The 20,618-nt window shown below is 41.1% G+C and overlaps 1 protein-coding gene across 7 annotated transcripts in view; it reads left to right on the forward strand.

Moving 5' to 3' along the window:
* dbnlb (drebrin-like b) overlaps nucleotides 1-2,972 on the forward strand; it is a 19,144-nt gene extending 16,172 nt beyond the window's left edge. For 4 of the 7 annotated variants that reach the window (XM_047799863.1, XM_047799861.1, XM_047799866.1 and 1 more), the window contains 4 exons: nucleotides 532-594; nucleotides 797-897; nucleotides 1,011-1,086; nucleotides 1,931-2,972. In XM_047799863.1, coding sequence (XP_047655819.1) covers nucleotides 532-594; nucleotides 797-897; nucleotides 1,011-1,086; nucleotides 1,931-2,067 — 377 coding nt within the window. In that variant the 3' untranslated portion in view covers nucleotides 2,068-2,972. The remainder of the gene's footprint in view (nucleotides 1-531; nucleotides 595-796; nucleotides 898-1,010; nucleotides 1,087-1,930) is intronic. The other 3 variants (XM_047799867.1, XM_047799862.1, XM_047799865.1) reach the window with 1 other exon arrangement.
* The last annotated feature ends 17,646 nt before the right edge of the window (nucleotides 2,973-20,618 follow it).

Consider the following 20,618-nt stretch of genomic DNA (forward strand, 5'->3'; position numbering starts at 1 on the left):
CCAACCCCCATGCCCCTCCCACAAACATCTACACACACACAACACATTTCAACACACTACACACCGCCGCTGTGATGCGTTCAGTGTTTGCCCTGTGTGGAGATTCTCTCCTGCTTTGCTTGCATTTCTTCCTCCTCCTCCTTCATCTCCATACACACTCCAGTGCTAGGCGTGTGACGATGACGGGTTTGACCATCAGTAAGTCGGATTGATCTGAAGACTGGAGTTCATAACGGTCAGAATTCCTCCTGCCTTTGTTTCGTCACATGCCTAGCAGACATTTTCTTCCTTCTGCCTTGTGTTGGTCCCTAACGAATCCTGGCCTCTCCTTCACCCAGAGATCCCGATCATCACATTGCACCTTACAGCGCCGAGTGTTTTCTTCACGTCTAGCGTACACGTTAAAGTGCGAGTGTGTTTACTTGACGAGTTCACACCTAACAGAGGGTCTGATTAAATCACACCGGCGTGTATCAGCATGTGTGTGTATATGTGTGTTTAATGCATGTGTGTGTGTGTGTGTACGAGCAGAAACCAGAGTTGTGGAGTCTCACACTGATTATGAGGAACCAGAAGCTGAAGCAGAGTACGAAGGTGGGACACACACACACACACACACGCATGCACACACACACACACAGAGAGAGAGAGAAGCTTACAGAGCCTCCCATGACCCTTTCAAGACTGTCCTCTTTTCAAACTCTGGTTTCTGTTTAACTGCACACAAGTGCCACCGTGTGGCCAATCAGCAGCAGTGCACAGGTTTATTAACGCTCCTGTTTCTCTCCTTCTGTAGAAGTGGAAGAAGTCGTCAGTGTTCAGAGCAGCTCTCATGTGGAACCGCAGCAGTATGAGCCAGTAACAGAGCCTGAAAACCTTTATGAGGACCCACAGCAGGTGCACTCACACACACACACTCACACACACACACACACACACACGTATATTTTTGCATTTCTGTTTAATCAAAACTCGTGTTATTGCGTCTGTTTGTACATGTGTGTGTTCAGGAAGAGGAGCAGAACCTGTATGAAGACTCCGGTGATCGTGGTACCTGTGCTCGAGCGCTGTATGACTACCAGGCAGGTGAGTACCACAGAAGTGTGTGTCTATCTGTGTGTGTGTGTCTATCTGTGTGTGTGTGTCTATCTGTGTGTGTGTGTCTATCTGTGTGTGTCTGTCTGTCTGTGTGTGTGTCTGTCTGTCTGTGTGTGTGTGAGACAGAGACAGACAGACAGACAGACAGACAGACAGACAGACAGACAGACAGACAGACAGGGAGAGAGACAGGGAGAGAGAGACAGGGAGAGAGAGACAGGGAGAGAGAGACAGGGAGAGAGAGACAGGGAGAGAGAGACAGGGAGAGAGAGACAGACAGAGACACAGAGAGAGACAGAGACAGACAGACAGAGACAGACAGACAGAGACAGAGAGACAGACACAGACAGAGAGAGAGACAGAGAGAGAGACAGAGAGAGAGACAGACAGAGAGAGAGAGACAGAGAGAGACAGACACAGAGAGACAGACACAGAGAGACAGACACAGAGAGACAGACACAGAGAGACAGACACAGAGAGACAGACACAGAGAGACAGACAGAGAGAGACAGACACAGAGAGAGACACAGAGAGAGACAGAGAGAGAGACAGAGAGAGAGATGACTGCAGAGTATTGACTCTACACCTTTGTAACACATCTGTAAGCACTGGATAACAGACTCGTGCATATGGATGAGTTTAAGATGTGGATAAGTAACTGATGTATTATATTTGCATTTGCAAATGAGGCAGAAGATTAACTCAAATGTGCCAATTTGCATATAATCACAGTAAACAGACTCTGAATTGTTGTATAACGCACTCATGGGTGAGGTGTGTGTGTGTGTGTGTGTGTGTGTGTGTGTGTGTGTGTGTGTGTGTGTTTGCTTAGCTGATAACACGGAGATCTCCTTCGACCCAGACGACATAATCACTGGCATCGAGATGATCGACGAAGGATGGTGGCGAGGCTACGCTCCGGACGGCCATTTCGGAATGTTCCCGGCGAATTACGTCGAGCTCCTCTAAGTGTCTCGACCAATCACCCGTGGGTGGCGTCAGCTTTTGCCCCGCCCACAGTCAGTCACGTAGGGAAACGGGTCCGTTAGATTTAATTGGACAGACTGAACCAAAAGCATTGATCGACAAACGAAAAGAACTCCGGTGACTTATTAGTTTTGTCTTTTTTTTTTTAACAATAATACTGTGCTCACCGTCTAACAAAACAACGGTGTGGAATAAATAGTCGTTGTTATTTTACATGTTAATCTCAAATATTCCATCGATGTTTTATATTGTTCAATAAATTCCTTTTTGTTTTTTTGTTTTTTTTTTACTTTTACAAATCTGGACCGAAATCCTGTTTGAGACGATCGAGTTTCATTCACTTATTTAGGACTAGAGAGATTTGACTTCTGGTGTGACCTTCTGTGGTCTTGTTTTGCCTTGTTTTTGCCTCTTCTGCACATTTTGGAGCAGTGAAATGCCTCAGCCGACGATCTGAACCGAGCTACTCGAGGAACCCGTCACCAGTCTGATTTATTTTCCTGTGTTTCTTCGTATTTAAGCGGCTGAACTGTCACTAATTCAGCGCGACCTTCTCTTAGCCTTCCTCTCTGCTCTGAAATGTGGGGAAAATACTGTGATGTTCTTTTGCTTCGTTACGTTTCAGGGAACAATCATAAAACTGTCGTAAACAGAGTTTATTTGGCTTCTCTTTGCGTTGTCTGATTGATTTACAACACAGTTTGCACAAACCCTGTGAAAGCTGTGGCTGTCTGAGAGCGACCGGGTGAAAACGGTGTTTTATTTTTTAAGATGTAGATTGTATGTAGGACGATCGTCTGATGTCCAGGAGCAGGAGCCTGGTTCCTTCAGACGATCGTGACCTTTAATCAGAACGATGAAATAAATAAATACAGTATGTGAAAATACAGAGCGTCTGAATTCATTCATTTCCTACCGTTTATCCGAACTTCCTCGGGTCACGGGGGTCATCTCAGGCGTCATCGGGCATCAAGGCAGGATACACCCTGGACGGAGTGCCAACCCATCGCAGGGCACACACACACTCTCATTCACTCACTCACACTCACACACTACGGACAATTTTCCAGAGATGCCAATCAACCTACCATGCATGACTTTGGACCCGGGGAGGAAACCGGAGTACCCGGAGGAAACCCTCGAGGCACGGGGAGAACATGCAAACTCCACACACACAAGGTGGAGGCGGGAATCGAACCCCCAACCCTGGAGGTGTGAGGCGAACGTGCTAACCACTAAGCCACCGTGCCCCCAGCATCTGAATTATTGTGAGGAATTCTGTAGGGGTGGGGGTAGGGGTGGAGTTTGTGGGACTAGATTAAGGACTAATCTTGAAAGTGGAAACACCTTGTTGATAAGAGACATTAGAGAACAGATCGGAACCTGACGTGATCTTCAGCTGTTGTAGGACACAGATCTGTCTTATGTGTTCTGGGATGTTTTCCTGCCCATCGTGGTTGCAGACACCGTGTTACTAGACGCTTCCTGCCAGCTCCACTATCTGACATGCTGGCCGTTTTCTCTGATGTCTCTTATCAACAGGTTGTTTCCACTTACACAGTTGTCACTTACTCACAAAGCTTTTGTTCCTCACACCATCGTGTGTAAACTCCACAAACTTGTGTGTGTAAAAATTCCAGGAGTTCAGCAGTTTCTGAAATACTCAGACAACCGTTCCACGGTTAACGTTACAGAGATCAGACTTTTTCTTCACTCTGACATATAAAGTGGACAGTGAGTGTATGAGTGACGTGACATGCGGCTAAGTACGGTGAACAGTACTCAGAATTCGTTCTCTGCGTTTAACCCATCCAAAATGCGCACACACACACACACACACACACACACACACACACACACACACACACACACACACACACACACACACCTTGAACACACACCCTTGAGCAGTGGGCAGCCATTTATGCTGCGGCACCCGCGGAGCATTTGGGGGGGTTCGGGGCCTTGCTCAAGGGCACCTCGGTCCTGGTATTGCCGGCTTGAGACTCGAACCCACAACCTTAGGGTTAGGAGTCAAACTCTCTAACAATTAGGCCACAACTTCGCCACAAGTACATGGTTTAATATATTTATGGAAAAAAACAAATGACAATCTAAATTAAATCCAACTTGAGATCTTGTGGTCTTGGGGTTATTTTTTTCTCATCAGGATCAACGGAGCTCCATGGGACTCAAAATCATATCAACATTGTTCCACCGGTCCGTTTACGAGCATTAAAATATCTGGTTACCGATGATAAAATCAGGTGTAATTCAAGCGCAGATGTTTATTTTATTTGAAACATGTGAGGGCAGTGTGTGACTATCACCGTGGTGTCTGTGGTTAGCGCATGACTCACAAACCATTTCTGATATTTATACTTCCTGTGGTGCAACAAGCTCAATAAATGTTTTAGGTAAAATCACAAAAATGGCTTTCGCAGCTCTAATCTCGGGTGTTATCTTCAGCTTTCAGCAACAAAAGGATGTGGCTTTTCTTTTCTTAATCACACCGTGGGAAATATCCAAATCCTTTTAAAAAGAGATAAGGTACCACAAGGCTAGAGCACTGCGATGCACTGTGATTAGAATGGGTGTGACATTTCTACATTTACTTATAGATGTGTTTTTACTGGTCTACGTATTCATGTTCGTGTGCTTTTCCCTTTCGTTTATATAGATTTGTTACCTTCTGGATTGTCAGACATGATTTGTAAGCTTTTCTGTGGGACTGGTCAAGAGAACATGCAGACAGAATCATGTCATGTGTCTTCAAGAGTGGCTGGGATTGGTCAAAGATACGGCGTAAGGAGGTGAGATTGGTCAAAGATACTGCATGAAGAGGTGGGATTGGTCAAATGTTCTACAGGAAGAGGTGGGATTGGTCAAAAGGTTCTGCATGAAGAGGTGGGATTTGTCAAATGTTCTACAGGAAGAGGTGGGATTGGTCAAGGTTCTACATGAAGAGGTGGGATTGGTCAAAGGTTCAACAGGAAGAGGTGGGATTGGTCAAAGGTTCTACAGGAAGAGGTGGGATTTGTCAAAGGTTCTACAGGAAGAGGTGGGATTGGTCAAATGTTCTGCATGAAGAGGTGGGATTTGTCAAAGGTTCTACAGGAAGAGGTGGGATTGGTCAAATGTTCTACAGGAAGAGGTGGGATTGGTCAAGGTTCTACATGAAGAGGTGGGATTGGTCAAAGGTTCTACAGGAAGAGGTGGGATTGGTCAAGGTTCTACATGAAGAGGTGGGATTGGTCAAAGGTTCTACAGGAAGAGGTGGGATTGGTCAAAGGTTCTACAGGAAGAGGTGGGATTGGTCAAAGGTTCTACAGGAAGAGGTGGGATTGGTCAAATGTTCTGCATGAAGAGGTGGGATTGGTCAAAGGTTCTGCATGAAGAGGTGGGATTGGTCAAATGTTCTACAGGAAGAGGTGGGATTGGTCAAGGTTCTACATGAAGAGGTGGGATTGGTCAAAGGTTCTACAGGAAGAGGTGGGATTGGTCAAAGGTTCTACAGGAAGAGGTGGGATTGGTCAAAGGTTCTACAGGAAGAGGTGGGATTGGTCAAAGGTTCTACAGGAAGAGGTGGGATTGGTCAAAGGTTCTGCATGAAGAGGTGGGATTGGTCAAAGGTTCTACAGGAAGAGGTGGGATTGGTCAAATGTTCTGCATGAAGAGGTGGGATTGGTCAAAGGTTCTGCATGAAGAGGTGGGATTGGTCAAAGGTTCTGCATGAAGAGGTGGGATTGGTCAAAGGTTCTGCATGAAGAGGTGGGATTGGTCAAAGGTTCTGCATGAAAAGGTGGGATTGGTCAAATGTTCTGCATGAAGAGGTGGGATCGGTCAAAGGTTCTGCATGAAGAGGTGGGATTGGTCAAAGGTTCTGCATGAAGAGGTGGGATTGGTCAAAGGTTCTGCAAGTGCTGGCAGGATTTTTTTGTCTGCAGGAGCATGCAGGACTGGCCAGAAGTATCTGCAGGAGCATGCAGGAGTGGATGGGATTGGTCAAACTTTCTGAAGGAGTAGAAGGGTGGGATTGGACAATGGTGTTTGTAGAAGTGGGAATGATTATTCAAACGATCAAACAATTCAATTCAATTCAAGTTTATTTGTTTAGCGCTTTTTACAATTGACATTGTCTCAAATACAGAACATAAACATAGAACAAAAGGTTAATATAAAGAATAATATAAAGATAAATAGAATGCAAAATACAAGATTTATCAGACAAGTCTGAGGTGACTCAGGTGACTGTGAGGAGGAAAAACTCCAGATGGTAAGGAAGAAACCTTGAGAGGAACCAGACTCAAAGGGGAACCTCATTCTCATCTGGGTGACACCGGAGGGTGTGATTATAAATATACAGTCAAACAGATGTTGTATAGATGCAAAAGATCACATGGAGTTCACATCTTTTTAGTATAGCAGAGTCTAACTGTAGCTGATAGATCACTAGATGCCTCAGGATTTGCTGAGTCGGCCTCGTCTCAGTGGAGGTCCGAAATCTTCATCACACGGAAGACCATCGGAGCTGGAACTTGTTTCTGGATGCCTCGGGATGGGTAGAAAGAGAGAAGCAGTAGAGAGGGATTAATGTAGCTGCTGTTCATAATATTTGCAAGTCTGATATAATAGAGCACAATATTATGGGATGTATTATGTGTACGCCTGACTAAAGAGATGAGTTTTTAATCTACATTTAAACTGTGAAAGTGTGTCTGAGCCCCGAACACTATCAGGAAGACTATTCCAAAGTTTGGGAGCTAGATAAGAAAACGCTCTACCACCTTTAGTAGACTTAGATATTCTGGGAATTAGCAGAAGTCCTGAGTTTTGTGATCTCAGAGAGCGTGAAGGATTGTAACGTGTTAGAAGACTAGTTAGATACATGGGAGCTAAACCATTAAGAGCCTTGTATGTAAGTAGCAGCAGTTTGTAGTCAATTCTATACTTAACAGGTAGCCAGTGTAGAGATGATAAAATTGGGGTTATATGGTCATACTTTCTTGTCCTAGTGAGAACTCTGGCAGCTGCATTGTGGACTAACTGTAACCTATTTATTAAAGATGCAGGACAACCACCTAGTAATGGATTACAATAGTCCAGTCTAGAGGCCATGAAGGCATGAACTAGCTTCTCAGCATCAGATACAGACAGGGCCCAGGTCTTTCACTGTCGAGCTACTAGTAACAGTACATCCCTCTAATTGGAAGTTGAATTGTGAGAGTTTCTGTGCACTGGTTTTTGGACCTATAAGAGTTTAATATCAGAGTTTAATAACAGAAAATTGCAGCTCATCCAGTCTTTTATCTCTCTAAGGCAGTGGTCCCCAACCCCGGGCCGCGGACCGGTACCAAATGATACCGGGCCGCCCAAGAAACATTAAATTATTTCCATTTTATTTACTGTGGTGTATTTCTCTCAGGTTTGTGCGACTTTCCATGGACGAGAGTTTAACCGGGAGCTGAGAGACGTCACCTAAAGCCGCACCGATACCGCGCATGCGCACAATATCGTGATATCGGGCCGGGTTTAGGTGACGTCTGGAGCTGAGCGGCTGCAAGCGGCAGTGGTGTTGTAGCTTTGGTGGAGAGAGAAGGTGTGTATCGCTGTTCTCTCTGTTCACCGGTACTTTGTCATGTTTAACAGTGCTTGGTGTACGTGTATATTGTGTTTGCTCAAATTTAACCCACAAATTAGCAAAAATGAGCACGAAACAGACGTCGTTAGAAAGTTAGAAACTCTGCCGGTGTTCTGGATTAAAGTCATGTTATCTGTGTGAAGCGGGGTTTTCTGCAGTGACAGCAACCAAAATAAAACAACAGAATAAACAACATTACACTGGACATGAGCAACACACTTCTGGTGTCATTGTCTCCTATTACCCCAGATGGAACCGTCTCATTGCAAAGAAACAAGCTCAGGGTTCTCATTGATTTAGCGTTGTAGTGAGTTAGAAAGGCATGTTTAAATACAATTAAATTAAAATCATTAATTTTATTTTTATTGTACTATAGCCGCCACCCCCCACCCCCAGCGGGCCACGGTAAAGTTATCAAACATTGACTGGTCCGCGGCGAAAAAAAAGGTTGGGGACCGCTGCTCTAAGGCACTGAGTTAATTTGGACAATTTAGCTATTTCATCTGGTTTTGATGAGATATATAACTGTGTATCATCAGCATAACAGTAGAAATTAATCCTATGCCTTCTAATAATGTTTCCTAATGGAAGCATGTATATCGAGAAAAGCAGAGGTCCTAGAACTGATCCTTGAGGGACCCCATAATTAACTGGCAATAAACTGGAGGATTCACCATTTAATTCTACAAAATGGTATCGATCAGACAGGTAGGATCTAAACCAACTTAAAGCCTGTCCATGAAAACCTGCGTGATTTTGTAAGCGATCTATAAGAATGTTGTGATCTACAGTCTCGAATGCAGCGTCAAGTAGAACTAATAGTGACATACGGTCTTGATCCAAAGCTAAGAACAAGTCATTTGGAACTGTAACAAGTGCAGTTTCTGTGCTATGATGGGGCCTGAAACTCTTCAAAGATATAGTTCTCCTGTAAGAAGGAGCTCAGTTGAACAGACACAACCTTTTCTAGTATTTTAGACATAAACAGAAGATGTGAAATAGGTCTGTAATTTGATAGTTCATTAGGATCCTAATTAGGTTTCTTAATGAGTGGCTTAATAACTGCCAACTTGAAAGATTTAGGGACATAATCTAAAGATAGCGAGGAGTTAATAATATTAAGAAGAGGCTCACGAGCTCAAACTAGGAGGGAATGAGACTGGATAAAGGCAGACAGGATCAGTCAAGATTGAACAGCAGCAACTATGGGAGTGGACAGGATTGGACAACAACATTTATGGGAGACAAGTCAAGTCAAGCTTTTTTTGCCATTTCAACCATACAGTATACTGTATAGCTGATGCAGTACACAGTGAGATGAGACAACGCTTTCTTCAGGACCTTGGTGCTACATAGAACAAAAACAGAGCTAAGGACTTAAAGTAAGTTAGTCCTAGACACATAAAGTGTATCTGTGTGACCTAGTGCAAATAGTGCAAGACAAAACACAGTGCAAACAGTGCAAGATAAAACACAGTGCAAACGGTGCAAGACAAAACACAGTGCAAACAGTGCAAGACAAAACACAGTGCAAATGGTGCAAGACAAAACACTACACGGCAATACACAAAAAGGTGCCGACCACTGTACAAACCGTATACTCTACAGTACATGTGCAAAAATATAGGCGATACACGAAGTGTAATAGCAACAGTTAGATGAGGCAATAAAATTGAGTGTGTGTGACACAGAGTGATGCAGCTGCTCAGGATGCTCTCAATGGTCCCTCTGTAAAATGTAGTGAGGCTCGAGGGAGGGAGATGTGTTTTCTTTAGTCTTTTTAGGAAGTAGAGACTCTGCTGGGCTTTCTTGGTGATGGAGCTGGTGTTGAGTGACCAGGTGAAGTTCTCAGCCAGACAAACACCAAGGAATTAGGAATTTCTCGATGTGCCTCATAACTTTGAGTCTCTTGAAGCACTGCTCAGGGAAATGTTGAAGATGTCAGTGAAAGCATTCGCTAGCCGTTCTGAGCGTTCCTTGAGCCCCCTGCCAGGAATGTCGTCTGGTCCAGCAGCTTTCCATGGGTTAACTGGGCACACAGTTCTCCTCACCTCGGTCGTAGATAGACAGAGTAACTAGTCATTGGGGAAAGTAATGGTTTCCCTTGAAGCTACATTGTTCTGCCCCTCAATCCGAGCATAGAACTCAGTCGGTGCACCTGGGAGGAAGGCATCACTGTCACAGGCAGGTGTAGCTGACTTGTAGTTCATGATTGCCCTGACACTTGTCCAGGAAGTGGCTGTAAATTGTCTGGTTTAGAATGCTTTGCTTCTATGATGGCTAGGGACAGTTTGGCCCCTGCTGTTCTTTGGGCCATACTGTCCCCTGCTCTGAAGGCTAATTCTCCGACTTAAGCAGCGCACGTACATCCCGGGGCTGTTTTTGTCAACAAGATCCAGCATGTTTGCCTAAAAGTCCACATACTGATGGATTTTAGGGAGCACTGATTTGAGATTTGCATGCTTGAAATCTCTGGGGATAATAAACAGTCTGTCAGGGTGAACATTCTGCAGATCACTAATAGCCCTGAGAATTAACATAGTGACTCATTAGCATTAGCGCTGGGGGGGAAGGTACACTACGACAATAAAAACAAAAAAAATGGGATAGATTGATAAAACTTTCTGGAAGATTGTTCATTAATGTCTACAAGAGAAGATAGAAAAGACTTGTCAAGGGTGAATCTGTAAAAGCAGACATTTGTGTCAAGCAGATTTGTGTCAAGTTCTGGTCAGACTTTCGGCAGGAATGAACAGAAATAAACATCCATTAGTGGAACTTTTTACAGGAGCTGGAGGTACTGGTTAAGGGGACCTGCAAGAGAAGGCAGGATTGGTCAAGAGCAGGGGCGGCCAACCCGCGGCCCCAGAGTCGCATGTGGCTTTTTGTCCGGTTTCGTGTGGCTCTTACGTTCATATTGAAGTTTGTATTTGTGTCTTTATAATATGCGTGTTCGCTTCGCTTAAGTTCAATACGGTATTGAGTAAACAATTTGTGTCAAGTTCGCACTCAAAATGGCAGGGAAATAAAGGAGATCATGGGTGTGCCCATGGCAGGCACAGTGGCTTAGTACGTTCGCCTCACACCTCCAGGGTCGGGGGTTCGATTCCCGACCTCCGCCTTGTGTGTGTGGAGTTTGCATGTTCTCCCCGTGCCTCGGGGGTTTCCTCCGGGTACTCCGGTTTCCTCCCCCGGTACAAAGACATGCATGGTAGGTTGATTGGCATATCTGGAAAATTGTCCGTAGTGTGTGTGTGTGTGTGTGAATGAGAGTGTGTGTGTGCCCTGTGATGGGTTGGCACTCCATCCAGGGTGTATCCTGCCTCGATGCCCGATGACGCCTGAGATGCAAAGGCTCCCCATGACCCGAGGTAGTTCGGATAAAGCAGTAGAAAATGAATGAATGAATGAATGAATGAATGAATGAATGAATGAATGTGTGCCCAAGTGTATGTCTCTTTTTGGTAACACAGTAAAAAATGTGGCTCTTGGTCTCTGACCGTTAGGCCACCCCTTGTCAATAGGGTCTGTGGAGCAGGGTGAGATTTGGCAGATTTTGGCAGATATTGATGGGGAGGAAGAGATTGGTTAAAGTTTCTGGAGAATGGATAGAATTGGTGAAACTTTCTGCAGAAACAAACCAGAATTTTCAAAGTTGGTTTGCAGGAACAGGCTTGTTGGCAGGATTATTTAACCTTTCTACAGGAGCAGCTGGCATTGGTCAGACTCACACCTCTATTTAAAAAATACGTAGTCTATTGTGGTTTACGACAGATGTGTCATTGACACAATGTGAGATTTTGACCGGAGTGTCCCGTTAACCACTGAACCCTGCCACCCACTGTGCATTACGTACACAAATGAATGGCTTATATTTATGTGTCATAACCTGAAATATGAAGCTTTTTCACTTACAAAACAAAAGATTCTTAGTACAATTCCAAATATTATTGTGAACCACAGTGCTTTTATGTTTTCTGTGTGCAATTGTGGTGAACTGGGCCTTGAACCAAAGCACTGTGTGTCACACACGCAGCAGTTTCCTGGAATAAGCCAAATCAACATGGGGATTTTCTGTATTATAACCCCAAAGTTTCACTTTCAGTGCAAAAAGACAGAGTTTACGTTTCCCCTTTTTTTCTGAGAGCAGAATCGATTTTTACCTGAAATTATAACAGAATTTTTTTTTTCCCCGTACGTGTGCATACATGAGATCATTCACCGTACCGTTCTCGCTGATCTCAGATCTCTGCGTAGTTCCTTTAATACAGAATACAGTCTGCATATTGTATATTGTTATTTAAAAAAAAAACTAAACAAATATGAACTAAAAAAAAAAAAAGGTACAAGTGGTTGTTACACCATCTCCACATGCCGATATTCTCAGAGTGCAATTTGTTCTCACTTCTGCAAGTTGTTTTTGCATCACGAGGAAACCATGAAGTCAATGTCCTCTGCATGGGGTCATGCTGAAATTTAGCACAATATGAACTTTATTCAGAAAAAGGAAGTTAGGTTTGTCTTGATGGAAAAAATATCGCCACACTTCTGCAAAAGCTGGGCGGAACTGCAGGGCGGCCTTGTGCTCGTGTCTGGAGGACAGGATCTGAAGATGGCTGAATGTGTCACACAACCACGCTGTATTATTACAGTATTATTATAAGAAACGAACGAACAAACAAAACAGCACGTCGACTTTCTCAGAACCGTTTCAGACCGATGTGTAGCTGCTATGGCGCCTTGTGTCTATGTCATGACTTTAGCATGGGATGGAAATGTGTTCAGCTGACAGTCAAAGGAAAACTCAGCATTGTGGGCAATACAACTCCTGAATCGAGTCACTCCAAACCACATGTGACGTCTGAGTGCGAGTGTGACTCTGTGTGAGTGTGTGTGACTGTGTGAGTGATCAATCTTTCAACGGACATCAATATCAGATTCCTGTATGGCCTCCAGATTCTAAAATAACAAATAATTATGCTAATCTTGTGGGGATTTTTATTTTACTATAGACTATCTGACTATTTTTTTTAGAATCCAGGTTATGGATTGTTATTTAGCCGTCATATTATTTTTTTATTTTATTTTTTTTTTTTTGCATGTTGTTTACTATTTTTGTTTAATGTTATATAGATAGATATGATTAATCTAGAAATTTCCCTTGCACCAAACATTCAAAATAGACATCTTTAATAATTCCGTGCAAAGTTCAGACAACAGACATCCGATATCTAAATGTAACCGGGCATTGATTTTATTTTATTTATTTTATTTTATTTTATTTTATTATAAATGCCACAGATGTGTCCTGTTCAGAATTCAGGATGAAATGGTCACAACAAACGACGAAGCATAATAAATGCTGAGTATCGTTTGCCACCCCTTTGTCGCATTAAAACTAAAACTAAAACCCAAACTGCACTTCCTTATTTTGGTGTTTGAAGGAAGAAACAGTTAGTTATATGGAACATATTACATTTTAGATTAAAGAGGAACAAAACCCATCGTGGTTTCTTTTGATCAGTTTAGTGATAACGTAGCATGTTCCGCTGATATTAGTGGGTGGTGTCTGTACAAAAATGATCCGGTGGTTGGTTGTTAAATATATTTCTTAAATTGATGTGTATAATATTTAAGAAATCGTGCTCAATGTTCCCAGGAATGTGAGTCAGATGAAGATTTCAGTGTGTTGAGCAAGATGACGAGATTTCTGGTTAACTCTTTAATGTCGTTCTGCATCTGGACTGTTTTTTTACCTTTATTCTCTATTTCTCTCTTTTTTGCTGTCTGAGATGAATAAAAGGGGAATTTTGTCTCCTCTGCTTTCACACACACACACACACACACACACACACACACACACACACACACACACACATACGTCTTTGAGGCCCCGAGTCCTTTTGCTGTTCCACTCGGTGACTCACTCACACGTATTTATGATTTCTGAACTCACTTTGTTACCCCACTTTAACTGCCTACTTTAGTGTTCGTGTGGAACTCCAGAATCGACTCAGCACCTACACATAGCTCAGATTCATCTTCCTGCATAACCGTGCATGTTCTACTTTCCACATAACACTGAGTTAATCTACTGCTGCTTTACCGCAGCTCCAAAAACATGGAACATGATTTATAAACTACATGCGAATTTATAATATAATAATAATAACTAGAATGTACATTTCCTGAAGAAAATGTGAATGATGCTTGCACGTGGCAAGTTCCCCTCATCGTGCTGAGTGTTTTGATATATGACATGTCCTTGTTGTGCTAACTTTTTGATTTCGCTTATTTTGGGGGCGGGGCTACACGTGACGTCAGTTCCCCTCATCGGGCTGAGTGTTTTGACACATGATATGTTCTTGTTGTGCTAACTTTTTGATTTCGCTTATTTTGGGGGCGGGGCTACACGTGACGTCAGTTCCCCTCATCGGGCTGAGTGTTTTGATATATGACATGTCCTTGTTGTGCTAACTTTTTGATTTCGCTTATTTTGGGGGCGGGGCTACACGTGACGTCAGTTCCCCTCATCGGGCTGAGTGTTTTGGTGTTTTGATACATGACATGTCCATGTTGTGCTAACTTTTTGATTTCGCTTATTTTGGGGGCGGGGCTACACGTGATGTCACGTGAATACCTGGTGGGGGTGCCAATACTTTTGGACAAAAGTTGCTACTGAAATAAAGCTTTGCCCGGAGTAAGGTCCTAAAGGAGCTGGTCGAGTTTGGTGTAAATCACTCGAAAACTTGCCGAGTTATAAACCTCTAAAATTTATAATGGAAGTCTATGGGGGAAAAACGCCACTTTGAGCTTCCGTACCGGGCATTTCGGAATTACGATCGCTTATAAAAGTCATAGCACACCTTAACTTAATGATGCCTTAAGGAGAGCACACCTCTCCTTAAAGCCGGTCAATTTGACACCTCATTCATGGGTCTAGAACAAAAGCTGCGGGACAAGTTACGTGCCGAAGTTTTGTCCGGCACAATAACAAGAATGTTGCTTTGCAAGCACCATTAATGAATTAATAATAATAATAAAACTATCTTGCTAAACGTTCTTAAAGGTGCTAACATTTTGTTTCATTTTCTTGAAAACAATGCAAACTTTCATCCCAATACTTTTGGAGCTGACTGCTTTATACCACACTTGAAGACTGCTAACATTTATTTCCATTGTTTGCCATTGGGTATTCTCAAGGGTGTGACACTGGCTGGAAAGCAAAGTGGGGAAGTACATTAGTCTCTTGTGCATTTGTGTTTTTACTGAAATGATGACCACATGATAGTTATGATTCGTTACCGCTGAGTCAGATGTCTTCCTGAGAGCTCAATCAAAAGTGTTCACAGATGGTGAAGAGAATGTGCATCCAAATCCTTCTGCCTTATATTAATGTTCACAATAATACATTTGAGAACTCATCATTTATAGAATAGAATAGAATAGAATAGAATAGAATAGAATAGAATAGAATAGAATAGAACGGGGGCATAGAAGCCTTTATTATCACCACATATACATTACAGCACAGTGGAATTCTTTTCTTCACATACCCCAACTAAGGAGGATGGGGTCAGAGTGCAGGGGCAGCTATGATACAGCACCCCTGGAGTAGAGAGTGTTGAGGGCCTTGCTCAAGGGCCCAGCAGTGGCAGCTTGGCCGTGCTGGGCCTTGATCCTCCGATCAACAACCCAGAGCCTTAACCAGTTGATTAACCAGATATCCAGAGCCACCACTGCCCCAATAACCTTTGCTAAGATGGAGGAGGATGTAACAACAGGTTCTCTAAAGTGTTCTTGAGCTCTTTGATATTGTGCCTGAAAACAGAAGAAATTTACAAGCTGTCGATATGGATCTCATAACATTCTGACACGGTGACCAGAGGCCAGTTAGTCTGAGCATTGACAAACAAGTTTGTCTGTAAGTGACGAGTATCGTTTGAACCACCTGATTAGCATCAGATCATCATCCAGGCAAAAACGTCAGAAGCATATCAGGAAAAGTTGATCCATGTGTTTATTCTACAGCAATGCACAGGCTAACATTAGATTATTATTCATTTCCTATGATGAGACAGACGGTAGGAAAAGAAGAAGAGCTGCACTGATGAACGTGGGTGGTGTCGATGATTAGAAGAACGTTAGGGGGAAATGAATCCGTTCTGTAGATGGTCTCAGATGAGAACGAGGCTCATTTACAAATATTGGTTTCAAAATTACTTTCAAACAATTTGCACATACATTACATCTGTGCTGTGCAGTAAAGGGTTAAGGGTTTTGCCCAAGTGCCTAATAATCTGTGGTTTGAACTTCAGTTCCTCATCCAAAAGTTTTGAAGATCTCCTGTGAGAAAGAAATCTGATGTTTGTGTATGAACAGTGTTTAGTGCCTTTACAGTTCTGTCACAGCTCTTGGCAGTGTTAATCTGATGTAATACACACACACACAAACACACACACACACACACACACACACACACACACACACACACACACACACACACACAAACACACACATGAGGCCCTGTGATATTCTGAAAGCATGGTGTGATCTCATACTGAGTAAGACACACTACTGAATCTGCCAGACTGAAACCTCCCTAATTTCCATTCCACTAATATCGCTTCAGACAATATCACATGTCAGATTATTAAGGGGAGGGTGTGTTTCGTTCAGGACGGAGTTACAAAATTCTACACTTCCTTAACATTTTTTAAAATAGAAAGCTCTTCCCCACAAAAATAACTCCAACATATATAACTGTGGGGATCTTTGTTCATTCGTTCACAAGAGCATTAGTGAGAGCAGACCAAAGGTGATCAGAGGGGACGAGTCAGAGCCACTGTTCTGTGCAGGACCCTCGGGTTCCACACCAACCCCAACCTCCACACCTTGTCTTCGTTGGGTTCGCTGTGTTTTGTTGCACAGGATGTTGTCATGCTGGAATAGGTTTCAGATTCAGTGAAAAGAAACTGTAACACTACGGTGTGCAAAGACATTTTATATAATTGTGCGGATTGTGTGGAGTCTGGAGAAGAACCACATACGGGTGGGGTGTTCGAGGTGCATATACTTTTGGCTATATACTGTACAAACGTTAGAATATCTATAATTATAATTCTATAGAATATAAATATATAGTTATTATTATATAGAATATCATTTTGATGTAATGCTAATATCGCTTTGATACTTTAATACTGCTTTGATTTGTTTGGAATAAAAAAGTAATATAAGATTCATTATTTCTGAACGAATAAATAAATAAATAAATAAATAAACAAACAAACAAACAAACAAACAAACAAACAAATAAATAAATAAATAAATAAATAAATAAAAGATCTCATTGCAGAATGCTGAGACCATAAGAAAGTTATCCTGGGATTATTTCATTTGTCTAGGAAAAAAAAGTATTTTTTTTCCCATTGATCTTTTCCCCGTCACCGTTGTTTCCATAACGCTGCGCTATGATTGGCTAATTGATCTTAATCATAAAGGCCGATTACTCACAGTAAGGATTCCCCAGTTATTCTATCAGTTTCTTTGTTGTCTCATTGATGGAAATTCTTTTGGGGGGAAAAACTGAATTAAAAAGCCACATATCTGGAAAAGCACCACCAACATTTTTATGCTTGACTGAGTGGAAAACCATGCCTGAGATGTAAATATGAGTGTTAAAAAATAAATGTCATCCTATTTTTCTAATTCGAAACGGATATTGGGGGGAAATATACTAAAAAACTGCCATCCTGGTCTGTGTGTTAATTGTTCACACCTTCTCACTGATCCCTCAGTACGTACTGTAGATTTGTGTGTGTGTGTGTGTGTGTGTGTGTGTGTGTGTGTGTGTGTGTGTGTGTGTGTGTGTGTGTGTGTGTGTGTGTGTGTGTGTGTGTGTGTGTGTGTGTGTGTGTGTGTGATTGATTGTTATTGTGTAATGAAGGGGGTATACAGCAGAACTAGAAGTCTCTGGTTCCCAATAATGAAGAAAGGCGGATGTTTTGTCTAATATTCTTTACCAGAGAAACTTGTCTTGGTGTGTCTGTCCTCTAGGCTGATGTCTCTGTTATTCGTTCTGACATTTAAAGGTTAAACTTTAAAAGTTAAATGTCAGGGACTATCCGGGCAGGTGAAAGACAAAAAGAAAGAGAGATAGAGAGGTAGATAGAGAGAGAGAGAGAGAGAGAGAGAGAGAGAGAGAGAGAGAGAAAGAGAGAGAGAGAGAAAGAGAGAGAGAGAAAGAGAGAGAGAGAGGGGCCCCTCCATAACACAGATCCGAAACTTTCAGCAGCCAAACCGGGTGCACTAAAACCCAGCAAGCGCAGAACTTCGCAGGTTCAAAACAAAGGCAGCTAATATTTTTCTTTATAAATCAGGATGGGGCTTTCCATTTTAAACTCTGTTCAAAATAGAGCGATATAATGTGGTTTATTTAAAACTTTGTAGCTATAAGTTTAATGTGCCACAGAGTTCCCTATAATTATAAATATGTTATATTATTATAATTATAATAAGTCTAAGAATGTTGAAGGACATTGTTACCCCAGGGTGGAACTTGACAATCATTTCACTACTTCATTATCAAAATTACTTTCAGAGCTGTTGTTGTTGTTGAGGTGATGTGTGCTCAGGGGAAATTCTGAAGAGAACTTTCACCTGTGTCTCGTTTAGACCCGTGTACCCGTCTCAGGATCGGGGCAATCCCCCATTCTCCATCATTTCCAAGGAAATAAAAAAGTACATGAAAACAGATAAAATCTGATTACTGACATATCAGTACATTCATACAGAATTTAGCTCATTTTTCTTTTCTTTTTTTTTACGGTTACAGACGTACGGGAATTGACTAGTTTTCTAAAAACAATAATGAAAAAAGACTAAACTAAAGTTTTTTTTTATACATTTAGGTACACAAACATATCTCCAGTTTTTAATTATTTTTACTTATTTAATATGTATAAATACTGCCTTTAAGAAGCACACGATTATTATATATTAATAGTAATTATTTATACTGTAATCTCTTATATTTAGAATTTTTTTAAATATTTATTTTAATTGTTATTCATTAGCATTTAACATTAATGGAAAACTAAACAGAAGTCATAAAACAATTGAGTCATTTAAAAAAAAAAAACATTTTTTTAATGTTATTAATATTTTGGGGAAATGACTCAAGAGAGAAAAATCCCCCCAAACCGAAATGCGGTTAATATTATATTTATCAGAGTAAAACTAATCATCTGATAACTTTTTATAGTACAGGTTTAAGCTGAGGGAAATATTTATAAATGAGTAAAATTAATGTTGGGAAAAATAGAGATTTATCAAAGTCGGTCAATTACGTAAAAATCATTACAACTTTGTTTGATATAAAGCTTTAAATAGTCTTAATAACATCCCTGTAGCGCAAGCTAGTTATCACCATGGTAACGTTAGCTAGCTCTCCTCAGTGATGAAGGTGCTAACGGCTAATTCGTATTTTATTGAAGAAGTGAAGCAGTTCGTGTGACAAAAATGTTAGTGCCATCTCTAGCTAATCTGACTAGCATTACATTTCAGCACAAACATTACATTCTTGCAGAAATTCAAATAGAAAACAAGTTATCACCATTTTAAAAGCGATCTTGCGTGACTGTTCTCTGATGTGGAAATGTGTCGTTTGCTAAATGAGTCATGACAGGTGGGAAATAAAAACGATTCTGAATTGATTTCGGTAATTAAAATTAGCACGACCGATACGGGTACTGTGCAAACATGTCTGGATTTTTTTTAGAGTCAGTGAGAACCTGACTGACTGGAAATTTGAATGACGAAGTATTTGGTAAAAGTTTACAACATTTACAAACCAGTAAAGTGTCTACTTTAGACCGCAGCAGTAAACACGTACAGAGGAGACGTGAATAATCTACAGACTGAATATGTAATAAATTTAAAAATGCCTCATGAGCAAGAAATATGTCATTTTTTTTAAAGATAAAATTCCAACTTCATATTTGCAAATTTTTTTTATCTATTGTTGCATTTATGTAGGATTGTGTTGGGATTTTTGGAAATTCATTCTATAATAAAATTACTGATTTATTTTCTTTAAAAAATTGTGGGCTGACAGAAAAGCATTTCATGTCATAAAAAGCAAAAAAAAAAATTACTCAGAACAAAAGTAGCAGAAAGAAACATTTCCCTCAAAATAAAACACGTTTCTGATTGTTTTTAAGTATGTTTTGAGGAACGATTTGCACCTTCACAACATACAGAAACATATTTAATACTGTAACAATGAGCAGAGTTTTCCGTTCGATAAAGGTTCACTATTTAGAAGGTATTTAGTTACTTAACAAACCTTTAGAAAACGTTTGTCTGAATATCAAACAAGTTCCAGGTGTTTTAATGAAAATTACTGACAATACTTTGAATTAAATACAAACACTCATTAAAAAAGGGGGGTTTTCTCTTTAGGTTAAGAGTTTGCTGGATAATTTGTGTCAAAATAATGCTGATTTAAAAATAATGAGTTAAAATATTTGAAATAAACATTGTCTAAGTCGATTTTTTATTACAATAATTATTATTATTATCATCATGAATATTTAGTTAATATATTTCACAATTTTTTTTTCACTCTTTTGCTCATAAAATCAAAGTCAGTGATAATTAATTGGATTCACTAAAAAATCAAGCAAGTCAACTTCAAATCCCATGATCCTTTGCTTGACAAGGTAAGGAAGTGAAAGTGTGTTTTATTTATTTATTTATATCTTTTCTTTCTTTTTTTTTTTCTTTTTTTTGCCCAATGACAACTGGAACAACCAATCTGGTTCAGACCTCGAAATTTCGAAAGTCTTATGCCTTGTGGTGAGAGATCATAAACGAGAATACACACTGA

This window comes from Tachysurus fulvidraco, chromosome 14 (genome assembly GCF_022655615.1).
Source record: "Tachysurus fulvidraco isolate hzauxx_2018 chromosome 14, HZAU_PFXX_2.0, whole genome shotgun sequence".
NCBI lineage: Eukaryota > Metazoa > Chordata > Actinopteri > Siluriformes > Bagridae > Tachysurus > Tachysurus fulvidraco.